The 21,341-nt window shown below is 32.3% G+C and overlaps 2 protein-coding genes across 2 annotated transcripts; both read right to left on the bottom strand.

The window, feature by feature from the left end:
- Positions 1-774: 774 nt before the first annotated feature.
- Positions 775-4,728, bottom strand: LOC145606205 (uncharacterized). The gene is made up of 4 exons (XM_081662249.1): positions 3,406-4,728; positions 1,381-2,484; positions 1,146-1,233; positions 775-1,025 (listed from the first exon to the last, which is right to left on the bottom strand). The coding sequence occupies exons 1-4, from the start codon at positions 4,726-4,728 to the stop codon at positions 775-777; spliced, it is 2,766 nt and encodes a 921-aa protein (XP_081518375.1).
- A 14,742-nt stretch (positions 4,729-19,470) lies between these two features.
- LOC145606092 (uncharacterized) lies at positions 19,471-20,441 on the bottom strand. Its single transcript, XM_081662152.1, has one exon. The coding sequence runs from the start codon at positions 20,393-20,395 to the stop codon at positions 19,628-19,630; it is 768 nt and encodes a 255-aa protein (XP_081518278.1). The 5' UTR covers positions 20,396-20,441; the 3' UTR covers positions 19,471-19,627.
- Positions 20,442-21,341: the final 900 nt, after the last annotated feature.

Genomic DNA, 21,341 nt, shown 5'->3' with positions numbered 1-21,341 from the left:
TATTGTAAGATCAAATAGGAAAAAAAAAAAAAACGATTTATTAATGCATTAGTTATTTCAGTGATAAATTAGAGAGAAAATAGAATAGAATAGAATAGCTTAGCTTGATTTCTCATTAAACAACTCCCCCAATATATAAGCATTACATATTTCCTTAACCTAGAACTATAAGATATCCTAGAATAATAAGGAATACATAAGATAATAATAGAGAATAAATATCTTCCTAAAATATAATATGTGATATATCTCAATACCCCCCTCAAGTTGGAGCATGCGGATTCAAAATGCCCAACTTGGAGAGAAGATAATCAAATTGTGACTTTCCGAGAGCTTTAGTGAAGATATCAGCTAATTGTTCCTTCGTAGGAACATGAGATGGAGAAATTAAGCCTTCATTAATCGCATCACGAACAAAGTGACAATCAACCTCAATGTGCTTCGTTCGTTCATGAAAAACTGGATTTTGGGCAATGTTCAAAGCAGACTGACTGTCGCAAAACAATTTAATTACTTTTGGATGTTGAATATCCATACTTAGGAGCAAGGCCTTTAGCCATTTAAGCTCACGAGTAGCACCGGACATAGCCCTATATTCGGCCTCAGATGAAGAGAAAGAATCTGTAGGTTGCTTTTTCGTTTTCCATGAAATGGGAGATTTTCCAAGGAACACTAGCAACCTGTGAGAGAACGCCGAGTCAAAGGGCAAGCCGCCCAATCGGAGTCACACCACCCTTCTAAAGTCAAGTCACTAGCCGAGCTTAATAGAATTCCCTAACCCTGTGTGCCTTTTAAATATCGTACCACTCTCAAAGCAGCATCCCAATGCTCAGTACGAGGAGCCTGCATAAATTGAGCTAGTATATGAACAGAATAAGCAAGATCAGGCCGAGTGACAACAAGATATATCAGCCGGCCAACTAGCCTTCGGTACGACTCAGGGTCCGGTAGAAGATCACCGGTAGCCGTACCCAATTTGTGATTTTGCTCCATCGGAAAACCACTAGGCTTTGCACCCAACAACCCTGCCTCAGAAATAATATCCAACGTATATTTACGTTGACAGAGAAACAAACCCGCAAAGCTACGTGCAACTTCGATGCCTAAAAAATATTTTAAAGGACCAAGGTCCTTCATCTTGAAACAATCACTAAGGTAGGCTTTAAAAACAGTAAGTGCAGCGGAATCATTCCTAGAAATAATGAGATCATCAACATAAACCAAGACATTAATCTGCACATTAGTCTTAGAGTATGTAAATAAGGAATAATCAGAGTAAGATTATTTAAAACCATACTGTTTCAAAGCCTTGGTAAGTTTAGCAAACCAACATCTGGGAGCCTGTTTCAAGCCATACAAAGACTTGCGCAATCTGCACACCAAGTTAGGATCCGAACTTTCAAACCCGGGAGGAAGTTTCATGTAGACCTCCTCGACTAATTCACCATGCAAGAATGCATTATGTACATCCATCTGATGGATGTCCCAATTTTTGGAAGCTGCAATAGCAAGAAAAGTGCGAACTGTGGTCATCTTAGCCACCGGTGCAAAAGTCTCATCATAATCAATTCCTGCTTTCTGATGATTGCCAAACACAACCAAACGAGATTTGAGGCGTTCTACCTCACCATTAGACAAAAACTTGGTCTTATAGACCCATTGACTTCCAAGAGCTTTCTTACCGGGAGGAAAAGGCTCCAAAGTCCAAGTTTCATTATCTTCCAGAGCTCGGATCTCTTCTTGCATAGATTTGCGCCACCCATCGAACTTCATAGCTTCTTTGAAAGATTTAGGATCCGAGCTTTGAACAACTGCTGCAATAAATTTCTGATAATTGACAGAGAAATTGTTACAATTTATATAATGCGCTAAAGGATACGGAGTACCTGGAGACTGATTGGATGGCGGAGGCGGGCTCTTAGCAACCATGTGTGTGACAAAATCTCGAAGAAGAACTGAAGAATACTTTTCACGAAAGCCCCGACCCATCTGAGAATTTTGGCTCGGAGCCGTGCAAGAATCAAGAGGCTGCTCGGGCTGGGCAGTGGCAGCATTATGCTGCTGGGCTGTTGCCATCTGCTGCGGGGCTGCCTGCTGCTGTGTGGCTGGCAGCTGCTGTGCAGCGGCACCCTGTGGCAGTGGCTGCCCAGCCTCAGCAGTGGGCTCCGCAGCCCTCATGCGGTCCTCCTCACTTTGCCGCAAGAAGGCTACAGAGTTAGCTGATGTGTTGCCTTCGTGGGGGTGAGTTGGAACATGCTCATCCCCATTATTTATATCATGCCCCTCATCATTATTAGTTGCTAACAAATCATCATCAGACAAATCATAATCCGCAAAATCCATATGTACATCACTCTCCAAATCACACATAGAGGCATCAACATTCACATCATCCGGGGAGCCATAAGGAAACACATCTTCAAAAAATTTAACATCACGGGAGACAAAAAATTCTTTGGTTTCGTGATCAAAAAGTTTCCACCCCTTTTTACCAAACGGATACCCAAGAAAAATACATTTCCTACTTCTACTAGCAAACTTATCCCCCTTGGTGTTTTGGTTGTGAGCAAAGCATGAGCACCCGAAGGTACGAATGGCATCAAATGAAGGACATTTATTGAATAATATTTCAAAAGGTGTTTTATTTTGTAGAAGTGGAGTAGGGGTTCTATTTATTAAATGAGCAGCGGCTAACACACACTCCCCCCAAAAATAAATAGGTAATTTGGCCTGAAATCTCAAGGCTCTCCCAATGTTAAGTACATGTTTGTGTTTTCTCTCCACTCTCCCGTTCTGTTGAGGGGTCCCTACACATGACGTTTGAAAAAGAATGCCAGTAGCAAAAAAATAATCTTTCAAACAATTAAACTCGGTTCCATTATCACTTTGCACAATTTTAATTGTTTGATTAAACTGCCTATCGACCATAGCAACAAAAGACATAAACATCTGAAAAACCTCAGTCTTATCAATCAACAAATAAATCCAAACGGCACGGGAATGTTCATCAACAATAGTTTAGAAATAACGAGCCCCACACGACGAAACGTGTCGATATGGACCCCACAAATCACAATGTACTTTTTCAAAAATTCTAGAAACTTTATTGTCACTCAATGGAAATTTATCTCTAGGATGTTGAGCACGAAAACAAACTTCACATCCCTTTGCTAAACTACTTTTATTATTGCTAATGTGAGGAAGCAACTTAACTACTCTTTCCGAAGGATGCCCCATCCGTCTATGCCAAAGGTCCAAATCTGATGCCGCTTCAATCACAGACACACGTTGCACCACATCCGGTTTGCTTAGATAATAGAGCCCGTCTCGCCTAAGACCCGTTCCAATCAGCTCCTTCCGTCGGTCCTGTATAGCACACATATATGAATTAAATTGTACAACAACCTCTAACTGATCACTTAATTGAGAAACAGAAATTAAATTGCAATTTAGATTTGGAACAAAAAGAACTCCAGAAATTGTGATTTTGTCATTCAAGCAAACTGAACCGGCTAGAGTAGCAAAAACTTGATCACCGTTAGGCAACCCAACTGAACAGTGAACACTGTGAGTATCAAATAGCCAAGTGTTGGTACCGGTGACATGGTGGGTCGCTCCGGTATCGATAATCCAACTAGTATCATCAAACTTACCATTTAAGCGATTGTCGGGAATTTTAGTATTACCCAAAAAATCAGCAAGAGCCTTCCATTGCTCGGTGGAAAAGGCCTGCCCATGTTCCGTCGTGGCTGCATTGGCACGAGCCCCCCCTGCACTGGAGCGAGCCCCCCCTTGATTGCGAGGAGTCCATCCCTCGGGATACCCTGTAATCTCGAAGCACTTACTCGGGTCGTGCCCCTTTTTCTGGCAGTGCGGACAAGGAAACCGAAACCAACAACTTGAGATGTCGTGGCCTTGTTTCTTACAGTGAGAAAAAGTCTTGATGCCTCGGCCTCCAGTTGTAGCAGCACGAACAGCAAAGCCTACTGCCTCTGTGGGCTGCTTCTCTTCAATTTCTTGCTTGGCTGTACGCACTCTCTCTTCTTGTGTCACTAGCTGATAAGCCCTGTCAAGGGTCGGCAACGGATCTTGTGACAGAATATTAGTCCTCAAGGCAGAGTAATAACCCGCATACAACCCCATCAAAAAATCATGAAGTTTAGATTGCTCTCGTCTAACTTCATGTAATTGGCCTGTTGTGCAGTTGGTGCAGCAATTACACGAAATCAAGGGCTCGTGATGATCTAATTCTTGCCAAAGGGCGTGTAATTTGCCATAATAAATTGACACAGACATAGATTTAGTTTGCTCACACTTTGCAAGCGAAGATCGAAGTTGCTGCACCCTAGGACCGTTGGTCTGTGCAAACCTCTGTTTGAGGTGATCCCAAAAAGGCTTTACCTCTCGAAATTTAGAAAGAGATGATTTAATTTCAGCATCAATAGTGTTCGTAATCCATGAAATTAACATGGCATTAATCGCTGTCCAGTCTGACTTTGTACAGGGAGGTTGCGGCTTCACAATCGTTCCATCCAAGAAATCGAATTTACGCCTAGCTTCTAGTGCGGTTTGAATATCAGATGCCCATTCTTCATAGTTGTCGCCTTTGAGACGAGTTGGAGTTATGAAATCCCCGGGTCGGTCTTGAGGACCGAGAAAATAGGGAGAATTTGGTTCAATTTTGGTAGGAGGAGGTGGAGGTGGAGGTGGTGGCGGAACGCCAGCCATGGTGGATTAATTAAACGATGGAAAAAAAAAAATTAACCTGCTCTTGATACCATGATAAATTAGAGAGAAAATAGAATAGAATAGAATAGAATAGCTTAGCTTGATTTCTCATTAAACAACTCCCCCAATGTATAAGCATTACACATTTCCTTAACCTAGAACTATAAGATATCCTAGAATAATAAGGAATACATAAGATAATAATAGAGAATAAATATCTTCCTAAAATATAATATGTGATATATCTCAATATTCAGTGTCAATTATTACCTGATAACATTTTTTTAATACTATATGTTAATATGTATGTTCCAAAATGTCTAATCTCCAGATAAAAGAAATTGCTATGATGGATGTTGTGATTTTTTTTTCCCACGCACATTCACAAACCACAAATTAAAATTACAAATTACAATAAGGTGATATTTGATTTATATAAATGTTGACGTAACACTTGTATTTTGTGACATGACATGGGAATATATATGCGCATTGAAAATCACTTAAGTATGACAGCCAATTTAGGTCCCCACTAATTAATCATACCATGATTATCATTTCACCACTAATATATTTGCATTAAGGTTTAAGGTTATCCAATAATCTTTATACTGATTTGTGACTATAAAGAAAAAGTAGACACAAAATATATTCAAGGGATTGAAATGATGGAAAATTGATGTAGACTTTACACATTATGTGAAGAATGACACCTTAATACATTAATTTCTATTGTTATTTTTAATCAACAACATAAAGTTTATGGATTGATTTTTTACTTATTTTATATGAAATAAAATTACTGAAATTGAAACAAACAAGCATTATATATTGTTTAATTAAAAATAATTACAAATCATGAAGTATGATAATAATAAAAAAAATCGGTAAATAGTTTTGCCATACATTCTAACTTAAACTTCATAAGAAAAAAATTGTAATCAAAACAATATTAGGGTTTAGTATTCTTACCTTCATTACTCTAGTATAGTAATGTACTCGTAATTTTTTTTTATTTTTTTGACATCAGCATAATAGACTAATACAAGTAATAAAATTTACAAACTATGGAGAATGTAAATAACTTTAATTTAGAGAAAGTAAGTTTAAATTAGCCTTAATAAACTAATTAACAACTAAATCAAGCCAATAGGACGAAGTATACACTAAATTAAAATTTTCACAATCGTTCGTTTACAGCCATAAGAAGATCACACACGTCATTAAATCTTATATGAACTTACTACTCACTATCTTATACCTCGTGTAAACTATTGTATATTGAACTTAGATAGCCGTTATCTAAACTTATTGAATTTTAATATCTATCTATTTTGTATTAGATTATCCATTGAGTTTAGTACGGTTAATTAGTGGGCGGATGATGGAAAGAAATATTCTCCCTTTCTCAAAGTACAAACACTCGCATGACACAAAATGGAAGGTGAATATAATTGTTTGTGGATTATTTAGTATGGAGACCCTCACCCTATAACCTACATGCCTAACCCTAACCCTAACCCTAGCTAGCTAGCTTGCTAAATTCGAGCTAATGGCTAGGGCACTATAGCTTATACAAAGTACAAGTACTTTAATTGTATTTTACTTGTATTATTTGATGTAATGGTCATATTTGTATTAATTCTTTTGTATTCTTTTTTCATCAAAAATAGGGAACACAATTCTGACATAAATTATATGTATAAGTTAATTCTATAGCCTAAAGTATGCAAATTTTTATTCCCATATGGAGTATATGGTTTAATTACTATAGTGGAATTTTGTGTCACTATGACTTTCTGTGCAAGTTTAGGTTGACACTTACCAGCAACATTGGTTAGTTGCTTGTTCTTTAAAATAAATTTACAAGGTATTTGTGACTAGGAATTGTTCTCTTCATCTTAATCTCAACTCAATTCAGTTCAGTTTAGTTTAGCTCTAATATTTTCAGTTCAGTTTCTAATTTCCTTCTCTCATAAACATTTCATTTCAGTTCTATTCAGTTCAGCTTAGTTCAATGCAGCTTCAATTAGTTCAGCTCAATTAAGTAAATCAGAACATGGCCTAAACACTTGTGTATGGTATACATTCTCTCTTTAATAACTTGGATCAATAGTGATCGTAGAAAACTGATACGCCGATTATAATATAGCAAACAATCATTATCTCCATTTTAAGTTGATTATATGCAATAGTTTCTTTACAACTTTTTCATTAGATGTTGGTTTTTTCTATATCTTTTACGTATTACTTGTTCCTAGTTACTTGTGATTCGTTTAACTAGCTACCATATTAAAGAAATGTACTTTAATCTTTACCAAAACTCCCTAATCTCTATAACAATAAAATAAAACATCTTGGATTTGGGTTAAGATGAGCATAAAAAATGGATCTACTTGCTAAAAGGGGACATACCACCATGTGGGGTACCAAAACCACCAAAATATAAATACAGTAAAATAAAATTACTGATGAATAATCAAGGTTAATAAGTTGATCATTTTTCTAATTTTAATTGCAAAATTATTACAGATAATTTAGAAGGTTGGAAAAAAAAGAGTGGGACAGCAGTTACTGTAGGGCGGAATTGCGGACAGCACGCCCCCTCCGCAAAATGTGGCTCGCTTTGTCTACAAATAATGGCCCCCTCTCTCCCCTTCCTCACCTTCTTGAGCACCGTTCCCTTCTCCCGGAGTCTTTTTTAACTCTTCTGTTTCATAATCATCGCAACGGTAGTAAGGACTTGAAGTTTTAGGTTAATTATACGACAGGAGTCAAAAAAAGAATTTTATAATATAAATTCAGTCAAAAGGTCCTGTTCTTTTAAACTTTTAAACAAAGTAGAATAAATGGCAGCAGAATATTTAAAGCATGCCACAATAGCTTGAAAGAAGAGGGTGAAGGTGGCAAAATGTGTAACGACTAGCCAATTCGATACAAATTAGTGCCTATCGATTAATAAATTAATTTTTTTTAACCAAAATGGTTTAACCCAACACGCCACGTGCACTTATTAGCTTAGGGTTGGACAAGGATTTATCTTTTAAATCTTAACACAACGCGATAAATAGTTAATAATCTTGTATTTATATGACTTGTAATAATTTAAAGGCCAGTTCGTTCTTTACACGGAATATATAACAATTACTCCGTAGAAATTAATTTGGTATTGGATTATTTAAATTACCATATTGCTAACGGATTATTTTGATAAATGGGTTGATAAATAAAGTGAATAGAACATGACTTATGTATAAATTTAAGATTGAATAAATAAAATAAAATTAAAATTAAAGGATGACTGAGTCACGTGCATGGATTATTTAGGTTGATGATAAGGTAAGATTTTAGAGCCATTGGTTTGATTAATTAAATCACCGACCATGAAATAAATGTCTCATCCACGTCACATTAAATCAAACTTTTAATAATTTGTTATCGTTAAATTCTCACCCCTACAATTTGATGAATACTGTAATTATCATGATTATAAACCTAGCCATCCAAATCCCATTTCATTTTTTGCCTTGCTTTTTTGAAACCATGGACCCACTTTGTCACATTTTTAGTGGAGGTAATTACACTTAGTCATTATTTTTATTAATTACTCTCCCCGTCCCTTAATACAAAACCTTTTTTTAGCATTTATTTCTCACATAATAATAAAGAGAAAGAGACGTTGTATTAAGGGTCGGAGGAAGTACCGTTTAATTCTTGATAATAAGTGACTTCTTCTTTTACTGTTTAGAAACAATTACTGTTTAAACTGTAGTGCATTATTATGATTTTAATTTTCTACTCTATCAATTAATTACTTTAACATAATGTTCGTTACTGTAGCATTAGTAATAATTGTACAAATGAACACTGTATAATTATTAGTGTGCTGAAAATTACAATATAGGAGGGGTAGTGTCAATGATATCATATATGCCTAATCATTTGAAAAAGCAACGAACAAATAAAGTTAATTAGTGTTAGATTATGATTTTGCACGTATGCTTCATTGCCTAACATGTCGCTTACTTGCATAATTAGCTACAATTAGGTTCTTTAGCATCTTTCCTAGCTAGTCCATTACTGCGGCAAATAAAAGTTGCTCATTAATTGTTTGTACATATATCCACCTTTTAATCTTGAGATCAAAAGGACGAATGTAGTCCTCTCAACTACTAGTAATTAGGGTTAAATAATGTTGAAATTAAACCTACTTTGGACCTGTTCTAATTGATTGAATTGAACTGAATATTTTATTAGAAAAGAAAATTAAGAACTGAACTGGACTGAAAAAAAGAGAACAGACCCTTAGTATACATGAATCACTAACTAGGTTTCAATCGAGCTGAAATTTCTTACGGAGTAACTTTTGTATCTTGTAGATGAGCCTGATCATGCATAAATTAAACAAATTGATATTATTCTCTTTTAGCTTCTTTGAGCTAGTTTTACTAGGGGTAATCCATTTTGTGTGTTTAAGCATTATTACTCGTACAATAATAACACTCCACTAAGATATGATACATGTTCATTTCCATGTGAAGTGATGAATATTTGTTGTTTTTAATTTGTGCCACATTATTTTACTTTGATGAAATAACACTACTGTTTTGAAGCATTTCACTATATAAATTAAAGCAAAATGATTGGTACTCATTAAACTTGTTAATATTTTTTTAGTGACATTCCATAGATTCATGTATCGTTGTCTAGCTTAGTTAGTGATGCAATGTACAAGTTAAAATGGGCTCATCTCTACACAACCATACTGTTTATCTATGATGATAAGGGAAGATTCAACATTTAATTTGGATTAGGGTTTGTTTGCGGGGAAAGAAATGACTACATGATCTAATAAGTTTAAATCGTCGAAATTTAGATTGTACTCGTAATAATACTGTTGCGTTTTCTAGTTTCTAGCTGTTTGGATGCAAACCTCCTTAGGTAAATGGTAAATCACATAATTGGTCAATAATAATGTCAATTTTAGTTATGCGAAATATAATTTAGGTTAGACAATATTAATGCATTATAACCAATACGTAAAACTAACTTAAAAACCTCAAAAATGAGTTCTACATGTATTATTTATTGATCGAAATGATTCATAGTGTTAATGATTTCGATTTCAAATTTGAGTAAAAAATATGTTGATCTATTACATTTGGGACCATTAATGTAAATGTCCCCAATTTAATTACCCACATGGGTGAAATTTCTTCACGGATAACCTTTAAAGGCTTTAATCAAAATTGAACCAATAATAGAGTTTTTTTGCCTCAATTTTGTAGAACAAACTTGTCCTCTTAAACAAAAGGAAAAAAAAAATAAGACCAAAAGACAAAAAATGAAAAAAGTCTTTGAAAACAATTGATGAAAACCAATAGATCAATCGACCAAGTACTATTAATTTGCTCTCATTTTCTCAACACCTTGAATAATATACTATTATTTAAATCACAAACAAAATTAATAATTTGAATCATGTCATATTATTATTATGTGTCATGAAAAAATGACATACCAAAATCTAGCTTTAATTTACTGTTGTTAGTGACAATGAATGTGTTCATGGAGCCGCACGTTTGGGTGCTTGATCACAAGGATGACGTTAATTTTGCCGGTTTAATTAGCTAACATAATCATATTTATTAAATTATTAATGTCGGCTAGCTTCTAATCTTAGGAAAGAGATTTGTCTTCTGATTTTAACTTGTCATTTAGCTCAAACATGATTATTATTAGGCCAAATGTTGGCTTAATTAGCTTCTTTGATTTGGAACGTGTTAACTCCTAAATGATTTATCTAATAATAATATTATTCGTATATTTGATCCAAAGAATGTATATTTATATTTTGAGATTAAAGAATTGACTAATTTAAGGTTTGTTTGGCATCGTTGTAGTTTTCTGTTTTTTGGTTTTTTGTTTTTTAAAAGTTTATTATATATGTCACATAATGAATCAAAAATTATATAGACTATTAAAATCATGATAATTTTAAAAACTGACAACTGAAAAAAGAATACTGAAAACTAAAAATGATGCCAAACAACCCCTTAATGTTTGTAAGCTGTTGTCTAATACCATGAACATTTCCAATTGATCACTTCGTACGTAGTATATCATTCATCAATTCAACAGATGCAGCTAAATTACAAGCTTGTAATTAAGAACAACTCAACAACGTATTGAAGACATTTTGTTAGCTAATCCGTAATGAATGTGAGAGGAAAGATATAATAAAAAATAGTAGTGGGTTTGGGTGGGGACCATGAGAGAAGAGAGAGATAATATTTTGATGTAGTTTTTTTGCCAAAAAAGGAAGTGTAACACTTAAAAAAACACGGTCGGGAATGTAAAGTGTAACACTTCAAAAAACACGGAGGGAGTAGAGCAAGTAAAACATAATATCCGTAGAACCTCAAAAGAACAGGGTCTAACTATACAACAAATTATGTTGTACTCGTATTTTGCATGACGAAAATAATAGAGAGTAAGGTTTGGAAAAATACAGTAATATTGACTTTTACATAATTTTCTTGTTTGTTTTTTTTTGTTTTTTTTTTTTTTTTTTTGGGGGATAAATTAGGGTTAGTGAAAACCATTTTATGGAGTAGCTTTGTGTTTGCCTTTTCCGTTCCAAAACAATTATAAAAAAAAAAAAGATGATGAAATTATTTAAATACTCGTCGAAAATTGAAAATGTGATTGAGGTAAAGCCAAATACATGGGAAATAGCAGCCGAAAACAGTAAAGCTCAGCACATTAAAAGGATCAACATTCCAAAATTTACACGGCAAATATTTTCTATAAATATTAATAAACCCAATGTTTATTTGGCTAAAAGAATGCGGCGGCATGCCTTTAATAATTAAAATAATGAAATTAAATTATGCAGATTTTTAATTTTTGGAAAAAAAAAATAAAAAAGACTTTTCTGACTTACTGCCTTGAATTTCTCCTTCCACTTTTCAACAATTGAATGGCTACTAAAATAAAGAGTACACTAAAATAAAATACTCGTACAAGTATTTGGCAATCGGATAAAGAGTAAACTAAAATTACTCTTTAGTCTTTACAACGTGACTATCACATTTTGCAACCAGTGGAATTATATAATAGATTAATAGGGGAATATATTTAATTTGATTGACAAGAGGATGCATTATTAATATTGCTAATCGGGATTAGGGAATTATATTGTATGATAATTGAAGCTTACAGTCTATGTATAACATTTTCCTTAATTGAATTGCATGATTCTAGCTGTCGGATTTACTAGATTTGTAAACAAGAGTCAAACTTGGTCTTGTCTAAGATCATTAACTTGGTAAAATACTACTAGTTGTCATTTTAACGCAAACTCATTCTATTATCGTTTTAAAATTTATACTTATCGAATCATACTTAATACACTTATGATGAGATTGACGGCCCTAGAAGAATTCTTTTGTGAAACTATTTTTTGTTATTTTTTTTGGTGATCCTATCCACTTAACCCTTTAACCCAATCTTGATTTGCAGTTCAGTTTTAGATCGTTAGATTTCAGTAAGTCCGTGCGATGCACATTTTGTTTGTTTTTTTTTTTTTTTTTTTTTTTTTATGAGCTAAAATTTGTTATATATTTAGATAAAATTCATATTATTAAAAGATAATATTTAATATTTAATTAATTTAAACTTAAAAATCTCATTCGCCAATTTTGCTTATGTGGCATTTGAATAATTTAATTCTAAATTAATAATCTCTTATTTAATTGGTTACTACTAAGATTTATAATCCTACATGGCGTGCTGAGAAAATTAGATCCTACGTGGCTCTCTAAAAAATCGGGAAAAAACTCCCCTTTATATATATATATTAGATATATTGCGGGGGATTAAACACGTGGTAATTGCCCTAATAGTCAATTGGTAAGTTTTGTTATTTCTAACACTAGATAAAACAAATCTAAAAAATAATGATACAAATTAATTAAAAGAAAAAAAAAAGAAAAAAAAAAAAAAAAGGTAGGAGCAGGAGATAGCAATATGCAGGCATGTTTCAAGGAGGAGAGAGAAAGAGGAAATCGAGGTGAATAACATCGAGCCCTGTGTTTGTTAATCAACAAGCAGACCAATACTCTGCAAAAAAGTCTTTCTCCACCCAACCTTGGATTATAAACTCTCTTGATAATTTCATTTTTTTATTTTGCCCTACTTTTTTTTTTTTTTAATTTTGTTTTTTTTACCCTTTTTTTGTTTCTTACACAATCTATTTTCTTACACTATATCTATTGCCCTCTTTTACTCCATCATGCACCTCACCCCCTTTTTCATCTTTTTGTCAGTCACCAAACCCTTATTAATATTCTAGGATTTCTAACTTATGAGGTTTTCTTTTTTTTTTTTTTTTTTTTTTAAATAAAAAAAAAAAATTAAGAATTTTTGTACTCCGTACTCCTAATGTCATATAGTTGTTCCGTATAATACAAGTATTTATTTTTATGTAATACTCCCTCCGTTTTTAAATACTTGCTCCATTTTTCCATGCACGGAGTTTTAGGAGAAATTAGAGAAAAAATATAAAATATGGAGTAATGGGGTAGTTGAGAGAATAAAAAATTATAAAAAGCAAAAGTAGTGGAAGAATAGGAGGAGAGAGAGTATTATGTTGGGTTCACTAAGTGTAAGAAATGAATTAAATATTGTAAAAGCTTTCTAAAAAAGGAAATAGAGCAAGTATTTAAAAACGGCCGGAAAAGGAAAGTGGAGCAAGTATTTAAAAACGGAGGGAGAACTACATATCAAGAAGGGTAATGATATATGCAGCATTAACTTATTTAATATACTTTCTTTTTTCGTATTAAGTTGGAAATTTATCGACAATATACGAGTAAATGGTACAATTAATATTTATTTATTATATATTCTTTCCACTTTTAGCTTAAAGGGCTGCATATCTATATTTTTCCTACCATAAAATAAGGTAAAGTTGTGATAAAACTATAAAAGTTAATTAATGAAATCCCACAAGAATTTACCAAAAAAAAAAAAACCCTATAAAATTTAATGCGTGTCAATTACTTTCTCCTTATTTTTTTAGTTGACACCGTTTGACTTTTACACTATTCACAGACTACACTTTGACTCGCTTTTTTGGTTTATTGATACGATAAAATATAATCATGTGGGATCTTGTTTGAATCGTCTATATGTATATTTTATCAATATCCACGTTTTATAATTTTACAATGTTGATAATTGAAGTTATTAAGTGTTAAATATATGCGTTGTCAAATGTGATAATAGATTGGTGTCAACTAAAAAAACAGAAAAAGTATATAATATAAAGAGAGTATATTGTTCACTAAAAAAAATAAAATAAAGAGAGTATATTGCCCGTAAACAAAAATAATAAAAAAAGTATATTGGATAGACATTTTAGCCCTATATTCATATCTATTATCCAAGTATTTTTTTTTATTTTAAAAAACGGGTCTATTATCTAAGTATGTAGTACGAACTACGAAGTAAGGGCCTTATAAGCTTAGCCCAAACCCTATGCCATTGGACTAACTTGTCCAATAGCCAAGTCTACTTTAAACTCTTTTAAAATGGACCCATAGAAAATTTGTCTTTTATGTGAACATCATTTGGCAGAAGAAATTAAGTTTTGGATTGATGCTCAAGTACAATGATTATTTTTTCAACACCAATTTATTGAAATAACTAATATTATGAATTTCATTTGGTTGAACTTGATACAATGTATAATGCTGAAGTATCCACGTATAATAACGAATACTTGTATACACGTATAGATACAGACTACAAAAACAAAGAGAACGATAAATGGATTGCATGTAAAATGCAAAAAATACCAATAAAGTGTTGACTCCCTTACCATCTTCTCTACTCTCAAGTGACTGATTCGTAAATACTGGATTGAAAAAACAGTAAGGTTTGAGGTCTGATTTGGATCTTTTTTTTCGATGTATAAAAAGAAAAATTATAAAAATGCAAACGATGAGATGTTAAGAATCACTCTACATCAACGTCAAATAACATTGATCGATAAATAATATCGTTATATTTTCTTAAATTTATATAGAACCATATTTTTTTCTTTTTAAATTATTTTTTTTTAAAAAAAAAAACTTCTTAAAATATCATCTATTTATTTCAGCAATTAATAGTCATGTAGACATGCAAATGGTAGCAGTCATTTGGTGTGCAGTAAATAAAACAACAGAGGTGACAAAATAACAAGTCTCTTTCACACATCCTATTGGGCTAAGAAGCTGCAAATAAACTAGGCTGGGCCCCCGCTAAATTCTTTTAGGGCTCCGGTCTTTGGTCTTATATGTCAAGTTTATTATCCTAGCCATTTCTACTTGAATAAATAAATTGTCTCCCTTATTACTTGCACAAAATATTAACATTAATTTTTATATATGGTTGACCAAATCGTGTGGTCCGGTTTACTGATACAGAGATTATCTGGTCGGTTAGAGTTTACTCTCACATAGTAAGTACAATATAACCGACTGAGGAATCCCAAAATAAGTAACCCTTGACCGATTGAGTAACTCATAAATAAGTAACCCCACCTACATGGTTTAATCAGCCACACAGAAAAAACAACAAAATATTAATTGTATCTATATTTCTTTATTTTATTATATTCTGTTCTAGAAAATAACTTACAGACAATTGGATATATCATATATTACAAAATTTAAATTTGGATGTATATGAATTTAGAAGCTTTGGACCTCTTTCTTATGATTGGCCAATAATTTTCTTTCATAAATCATCAATAGATTCAAGCTTAGATTATGGATCTTAATTAAGTTAAAAAAATAAAGCATTTAAATGATTGAGAACGTTATAAATTTATGATATAACATGTGAAATAGGTAGAAAGTTCAAGTTCTAGAGTCTAATCCTAGTACTAGTTAGTAGCTAGAAATTTCCTAACTACTAAAATGAAATCCAAGCCCGTGATCATATTGTTCATGACTTCAACATTAGGGTACTTAGTTAAGTTAGTTTTGGGATACATCAAACTTAATTCATAGTCAAACTTAATTCATAGTGTATTTGAACTATCAAAACTTCTATATTTTACTCATACTTAAATTTCAAAAATACCATAAATGAAAAGGTCATCATGTATCATTTGAAGTTTATTACAAGTATACTAATTTAATTATTTTGAAAATTTTATTTATTTACTTATAAATTTATGAAAAATGCTATACATAGCCCTAAGGGCTACATATAAGCATTTAATTTACTCTTGAAAATTGTTTAAATTTAAAAAATCATGACAAAAACACACTAATTACACCGATTTGCGCGTGTTTTTGTCATGAATTCCCTACTTTATTTATTTATTTATTTGAAGATTATGACATGTTTGGCTTCAAATTCACCAAATTCCCTCCCTTTGTCATTGATGAAGCGTGGTGAAGCAAGGGACCAGTCTCGTATTTAGGGGTGAAAGTGAATCGGTGTAAAACCGAATTGAACCGAAAAACCGAACCAAATAAGGAATGTGGTTCAGTTTTTTGGGAGGGTGGTTCGGTTTCGGTGTCAAAAATAAAAAAAAATCGGTTTTCGGTTCGGTTTCGGTTCGGGAAATTGTAAAACCGAACAAAATCGAACCAAACCGAATTATAAGCCCAATCCTACAAAACCCCTGGCCCAAAACTAAATACCCTAGGTATATAATGAAAAATAAGAAAACCCTAATCACTCTCAGCCTCCCTCTCTCTCTTTACACCCTTTCTCTCTCCTTTCCTCTTCTCCTCTTTCCCGGATTTCGCCCAATTGCCCATTCTCTCTCCTCTTCTTCGCTTTCATTGTCTCATTCTCCTCTTTTCTTTTCGTTTTTCTTGTCTCTCCTCGCCACCATTAACGAAAACATCGAGCTTTTGATTAATAAATTCCGAATTCGCTTCACCATTAACGAACACCATCAACTATATTAAAGGTTTTGATTTCGAACACCATCAACTAAAGGTTTTTCATGTCAAATTCGACTATGAAAACTCTAGATCTAGAGTTTTCATGGTCGAATTTGACCATTAAAAACCCAAATTCGACGTTTTTTCGGTGGAATGTGAGGTTTGTCCTCTATTTCTTTCTTTTAATTTGGTTTGTGTTTTTTTTTTCTACTAATTTTTGTCCAATTTTTTCTGATATTTCGATGATTTTTGTTCCAATTTTTAGTTCAATGAAATTAGGGTTTTATCTTAAATTTTTCGAAATTATAGCAATTCGATATTATAGTAATTATGTCTAGGAATGTTTGCGGATCTGGGTTAAAACTTGTTTTATTATGTTTGTATAAATGGGTTTGGTTTGGTTTTAATTGGTGTGTTTTGGTTTGGATTTTTTTGCAAAATTTGATGTTTATGATGGTTGATATGAAAATTCGGTGCGGTTCGGTTTTTTTTAAGAAAACCGAAATTTAGGTGGTTTGGTTTGGTTCGGTTTCAAAGCTAAAGTGGTGCGGTGTGGTTTGCAAAATCAAGAAACCGAATTATGGTGGTTCGGTTTTGGTTTGGGCTAAAAACCAAACCGAAAACCGAACTTTCACCCCTACTCGTATTCAACTATTCAATCCTACAACCTATATTACATCCAAAGAACCCGTGCTAGCTTTTTTTTTTTTTTTTTCTTTTTTTTTCAATAACTTATCCAATAAATTCCCTTATAACCAATGCTTTATTATTATTATTATTATTATTATTATTATTATTATTATTATTATTATTATTTTTTTTTTTTTAAAAAAAATTGAATAAATATAACCATTGTTGTTATGTACGGGGTAATTCATTATGAGAGTGAGGGATAACTCAAGTGGTTAGAATCCCGTTTAGGTTTCAGGTGATTCTGGAATCTATTCCCATCACATACTCTTGTGGCTCTCTAAATACCAAAAAATACTAATGCATTATTATAGTTTATATATATTTCTTAATTACCATCATTTTAGTTATGTAAATCGACCCTGAAACAAGGTTCAGTTATGAATTGTACTTGTACCTCCAAATTAATAATGCTTAAACAACTTGACTCTTGACTCTTGACTCTTGAGGGTGGAATCTTGTACGAAGACAGTAGCTATTTATTTATTTGCCAAAGTGATCCGCTAGGATGTGAAGCCCAACCAAAGGCCCGTTAAAGGATATTTGGGCCTAAAGATAGGATACTTGATTAATTGATTTTTTTCAAGGCTCGAGTAATATTGGGCCAATACACGAGTTCACTCTATTTCAAAGGCCCAACAATCAACATTCATCTTTTTTTTTTTTTTTTTTTTGAAGCAACAATCAGCATTCATCTTATTGTTAAGCCATTTCCCATTTGACTTTTTTTTATTTTTTATTTTTTTTTTATGTATTTTTAAGATATTGCTAAAAGATAAGGGTAAATTTATAGTTTAAGTATCTAAAAAATACAACAAAAGAAGACTATCATAATTATTCTCAGATTTTATCGAACTCATAATATCCGAATTTCACACTATTCTTCAATCATGCTTTCACCCATGTCTAAAAGTGATAGAGTATCCGTTTAAGTTTTTGATCGAGTTGGTCTTCTAACAAACAAAAAGTTTTGAAACTTCAAATTAAATTTTATTTTATTTAGTATTCAATCGCAAGATACATTATACATGTGACATTATTAGAAATAATAGATAATAACTACAAACTAAGGTTTTAGGGTTTTAAAAGTAAAGCATATATGATTACAATGTCAATTTTGACAACATATAATAGTCAGAGAGAGTAGTTCATGCATTATGGCAAAACTTGTAGTTTTTCTCAAACACTACGATAATTCTCTACTATTAGAAAATTCCTGTGATACTTTAATTTTGAATGCTGTAAATAATTTAAAGGCTACTTTACAATAAAAGTGTGTTTAGTTCAACTACAATTGACTAAATTAAACTTACTCAATCTTAGCTTATTTAATTTAAAACGATCCATTTATAATTTTCAATCAGCTGGAACATTATGAAGTTTCTAACATACTACTACAAGTCTACAACTACTATTATCGTTATTGTTGTCGTCGTCATCAAGAAGAAACGACATTGATTATAACTGTGTAACAATACATAATAATCAAAACGAACTCATTATCAAGACATAAAATCTTACCATTAGAACACCCTATTGGGCAAGACTTTGATTAACTACCCTAAAGACTAATAAATACCTTTTTTTTTTAGATTTTTATTATACATGCATTATTCATTGGATGAACTAATTATCAAATTTAGTATCTTATTATTATGTTGCTAAGCAGACGATTTTCATTGATTTACCCTTAAAAAGGGATAGTTTACAATGTTACGACTTACGAGTTAATGTATAATGTATTGAGTTTACATTATTGCATTACCTAGCTTATATATTAATGTATACATGCTTTATTTAGAACAACACTACTAGATAGTGTAGTGTTACCGTGGCATAATAATATAGTGCAGGCGATTAATAATTGATCAAATGATTAATGCGTACTAATTAAAGTATACGTAGGATCGGATCAACATATCAAGCCTAAATGATTGGATTAAGAGACTGTAAAGTACAATATATATTCTATAATCAACCAAATATGAAGTATGTATTAACAATTTTTCATATATATATAAAAAGAGGTTTAATTTATATCTACAACATCAACCATATAGTAAACCGAAACCATATCATGATGCATGCTAAACTTTTGATTAAATTAGCATCATATACATATATAATCACATAATAAAAAAATATTGATCACTCTAGATCACCAACCAAAAAGCTACCCTAAAAACCTTTCTAAAAAAAAAAAAAAATTAATTATGTGCTAAACATTTAATTAAAAAACTATGAACACTTTTTCATTAATATTTTTGCTTGATTTGTATCCATTCCAACCTCAATAACTTAGAAGTAGGAGAAGCTCTCATCTTGTGCTCGGAAATCGTCTCGAGTCTTGGAGACCATCCTTGATCTTTAGCCCTAACAAGTTGTTCATATTGCTTTTGCAACTCCGGTGTGGTACATATAAGTGTATTATTATTAGGACTAGTAGATGATGGACTATTATTAGCACTAATTATCCTTGTAATAAACTCCGGTACAACCTTAATCATAAGTACTCTACCATCTTTATCCTTAATATACTCAAATGGACTCTTATTACCATTGTCATTACCACCACTAAACAACTTACAATAATTATTGTTACTTTTATTAGGGCAACTACTAATAATATTGCTATTGTTATTGTTATTGTTGTTGTTACCGTTGTTGTTGGGAGAAGGTGTTGAGAGGGACTGCAAGGAGGCGGCAGAGAGGGGTGGTCCACCACGAGGAAGGCGGTCAAGGGGGAGGACGAAGTATGTACGGCCAGCCACGAGGTAGTCGTGGATCGCTAGGACCGGGATTGGACGGCCTAGAATGAAGGAGTCTGCGTGACATACTACACAATCCGGGAACTCAAACATGATCTCTCCTGCCAAAATTTTTGTACGCCCTTTTAACACTTTTGTGTTACCTTCACATAATATAAGCTTTATTCTTGGATTTGTACATAATAATAACAATGAAGCTCCTTTAAAGCATGATATTGTTGGATTAAATTTGGTTAATATTGCTAAATTTACCATTTTTTGGAGAGAAAAATTGGAGTTTATTTTAAGAGATGGTATGAGATTAGGCAATATTTGGGGGAATGAAGAAGCACAAGACAAGATAATATATAGAGGTAGGTATATATATACATAAGTTTGACTTTAGAAAAAGTCATAAAGTATAATTTAATTTAAATTATTAGAATGGGCCATATGTATTTAATTTATATATTGTATAGTATTTGGTAGGAAAAAGTCTAGATTTGTTTTTAGTATTTATAAATGAGGTTAATTTTGGGATTTAAAAAGGGACGGTGGTCAGCTATGCCGGCTTTGAAGAGTTATAAGTTGCATGCACTATCACTATTATTTTGAAAGGGATTGGTCGTAAATTAATTCAGATTAGATCAGATTGGATAATTAATCGATAATATGAAAACGATTGTGTGTGGACTGGTCATTGATGTTGTAGCTATCAAGGAAGTTGGATATATATGATTATGATTAATTGGCTTAGTATAGTCAATTAATTGAGCAACTAAAGTCATCTTAATTAATTATTTATTGTGCTATTTGTCATGTGCTTAGTTGCTTGTTTCGGAGCGAAAAAATTGACAGCTAATTGTGTAGAGTTAGTACATGATTAGGGTTAATTAAATCTCAAATTTTGATATAAAGATACTAATGTTGGATTTATTTATTAATTTGTAAGCAATCACGCATGAGTGTATGAGATAATATTTTGTCCCTTTAGTGAATGAAGGACTGAGGCAATATAAAGATAAGACTAATTTATAAATTGATTTTTAACAATGCAAAACACTGTTAGATGATTCATGATTGGGAGGTTTCATAATTAATAACCTTTAATACTTGCTTTATTTGGTAACAAGAATGTTTAATTTGTTTGTATTGGCTTGGGATCAATCCTCTAACTTATATATATTTCATGTCTTAATAGGTTTTTGACGAGAGTAATAAT

The sequence above is a fragment of the Chenopodium album genome, chromosome 22 (assembly GCF_948465745.1).
Source record: "Chenopodium album chromosome 22, dcCheAlbu1.1, whole genome shotgun sequence".
In the NCBI taxonomy this organism is placed as follows: domain Eukaryota; kingdom Viridiplantae; phylum Streptophyta; class Magnoliopsida; order Caryophyllales; family Amaranthaceae; genus Chenopodium; species Chenopodium album.
This window is presented reverse-complemented; position numbering and strand designations above follow the sequence as displayed.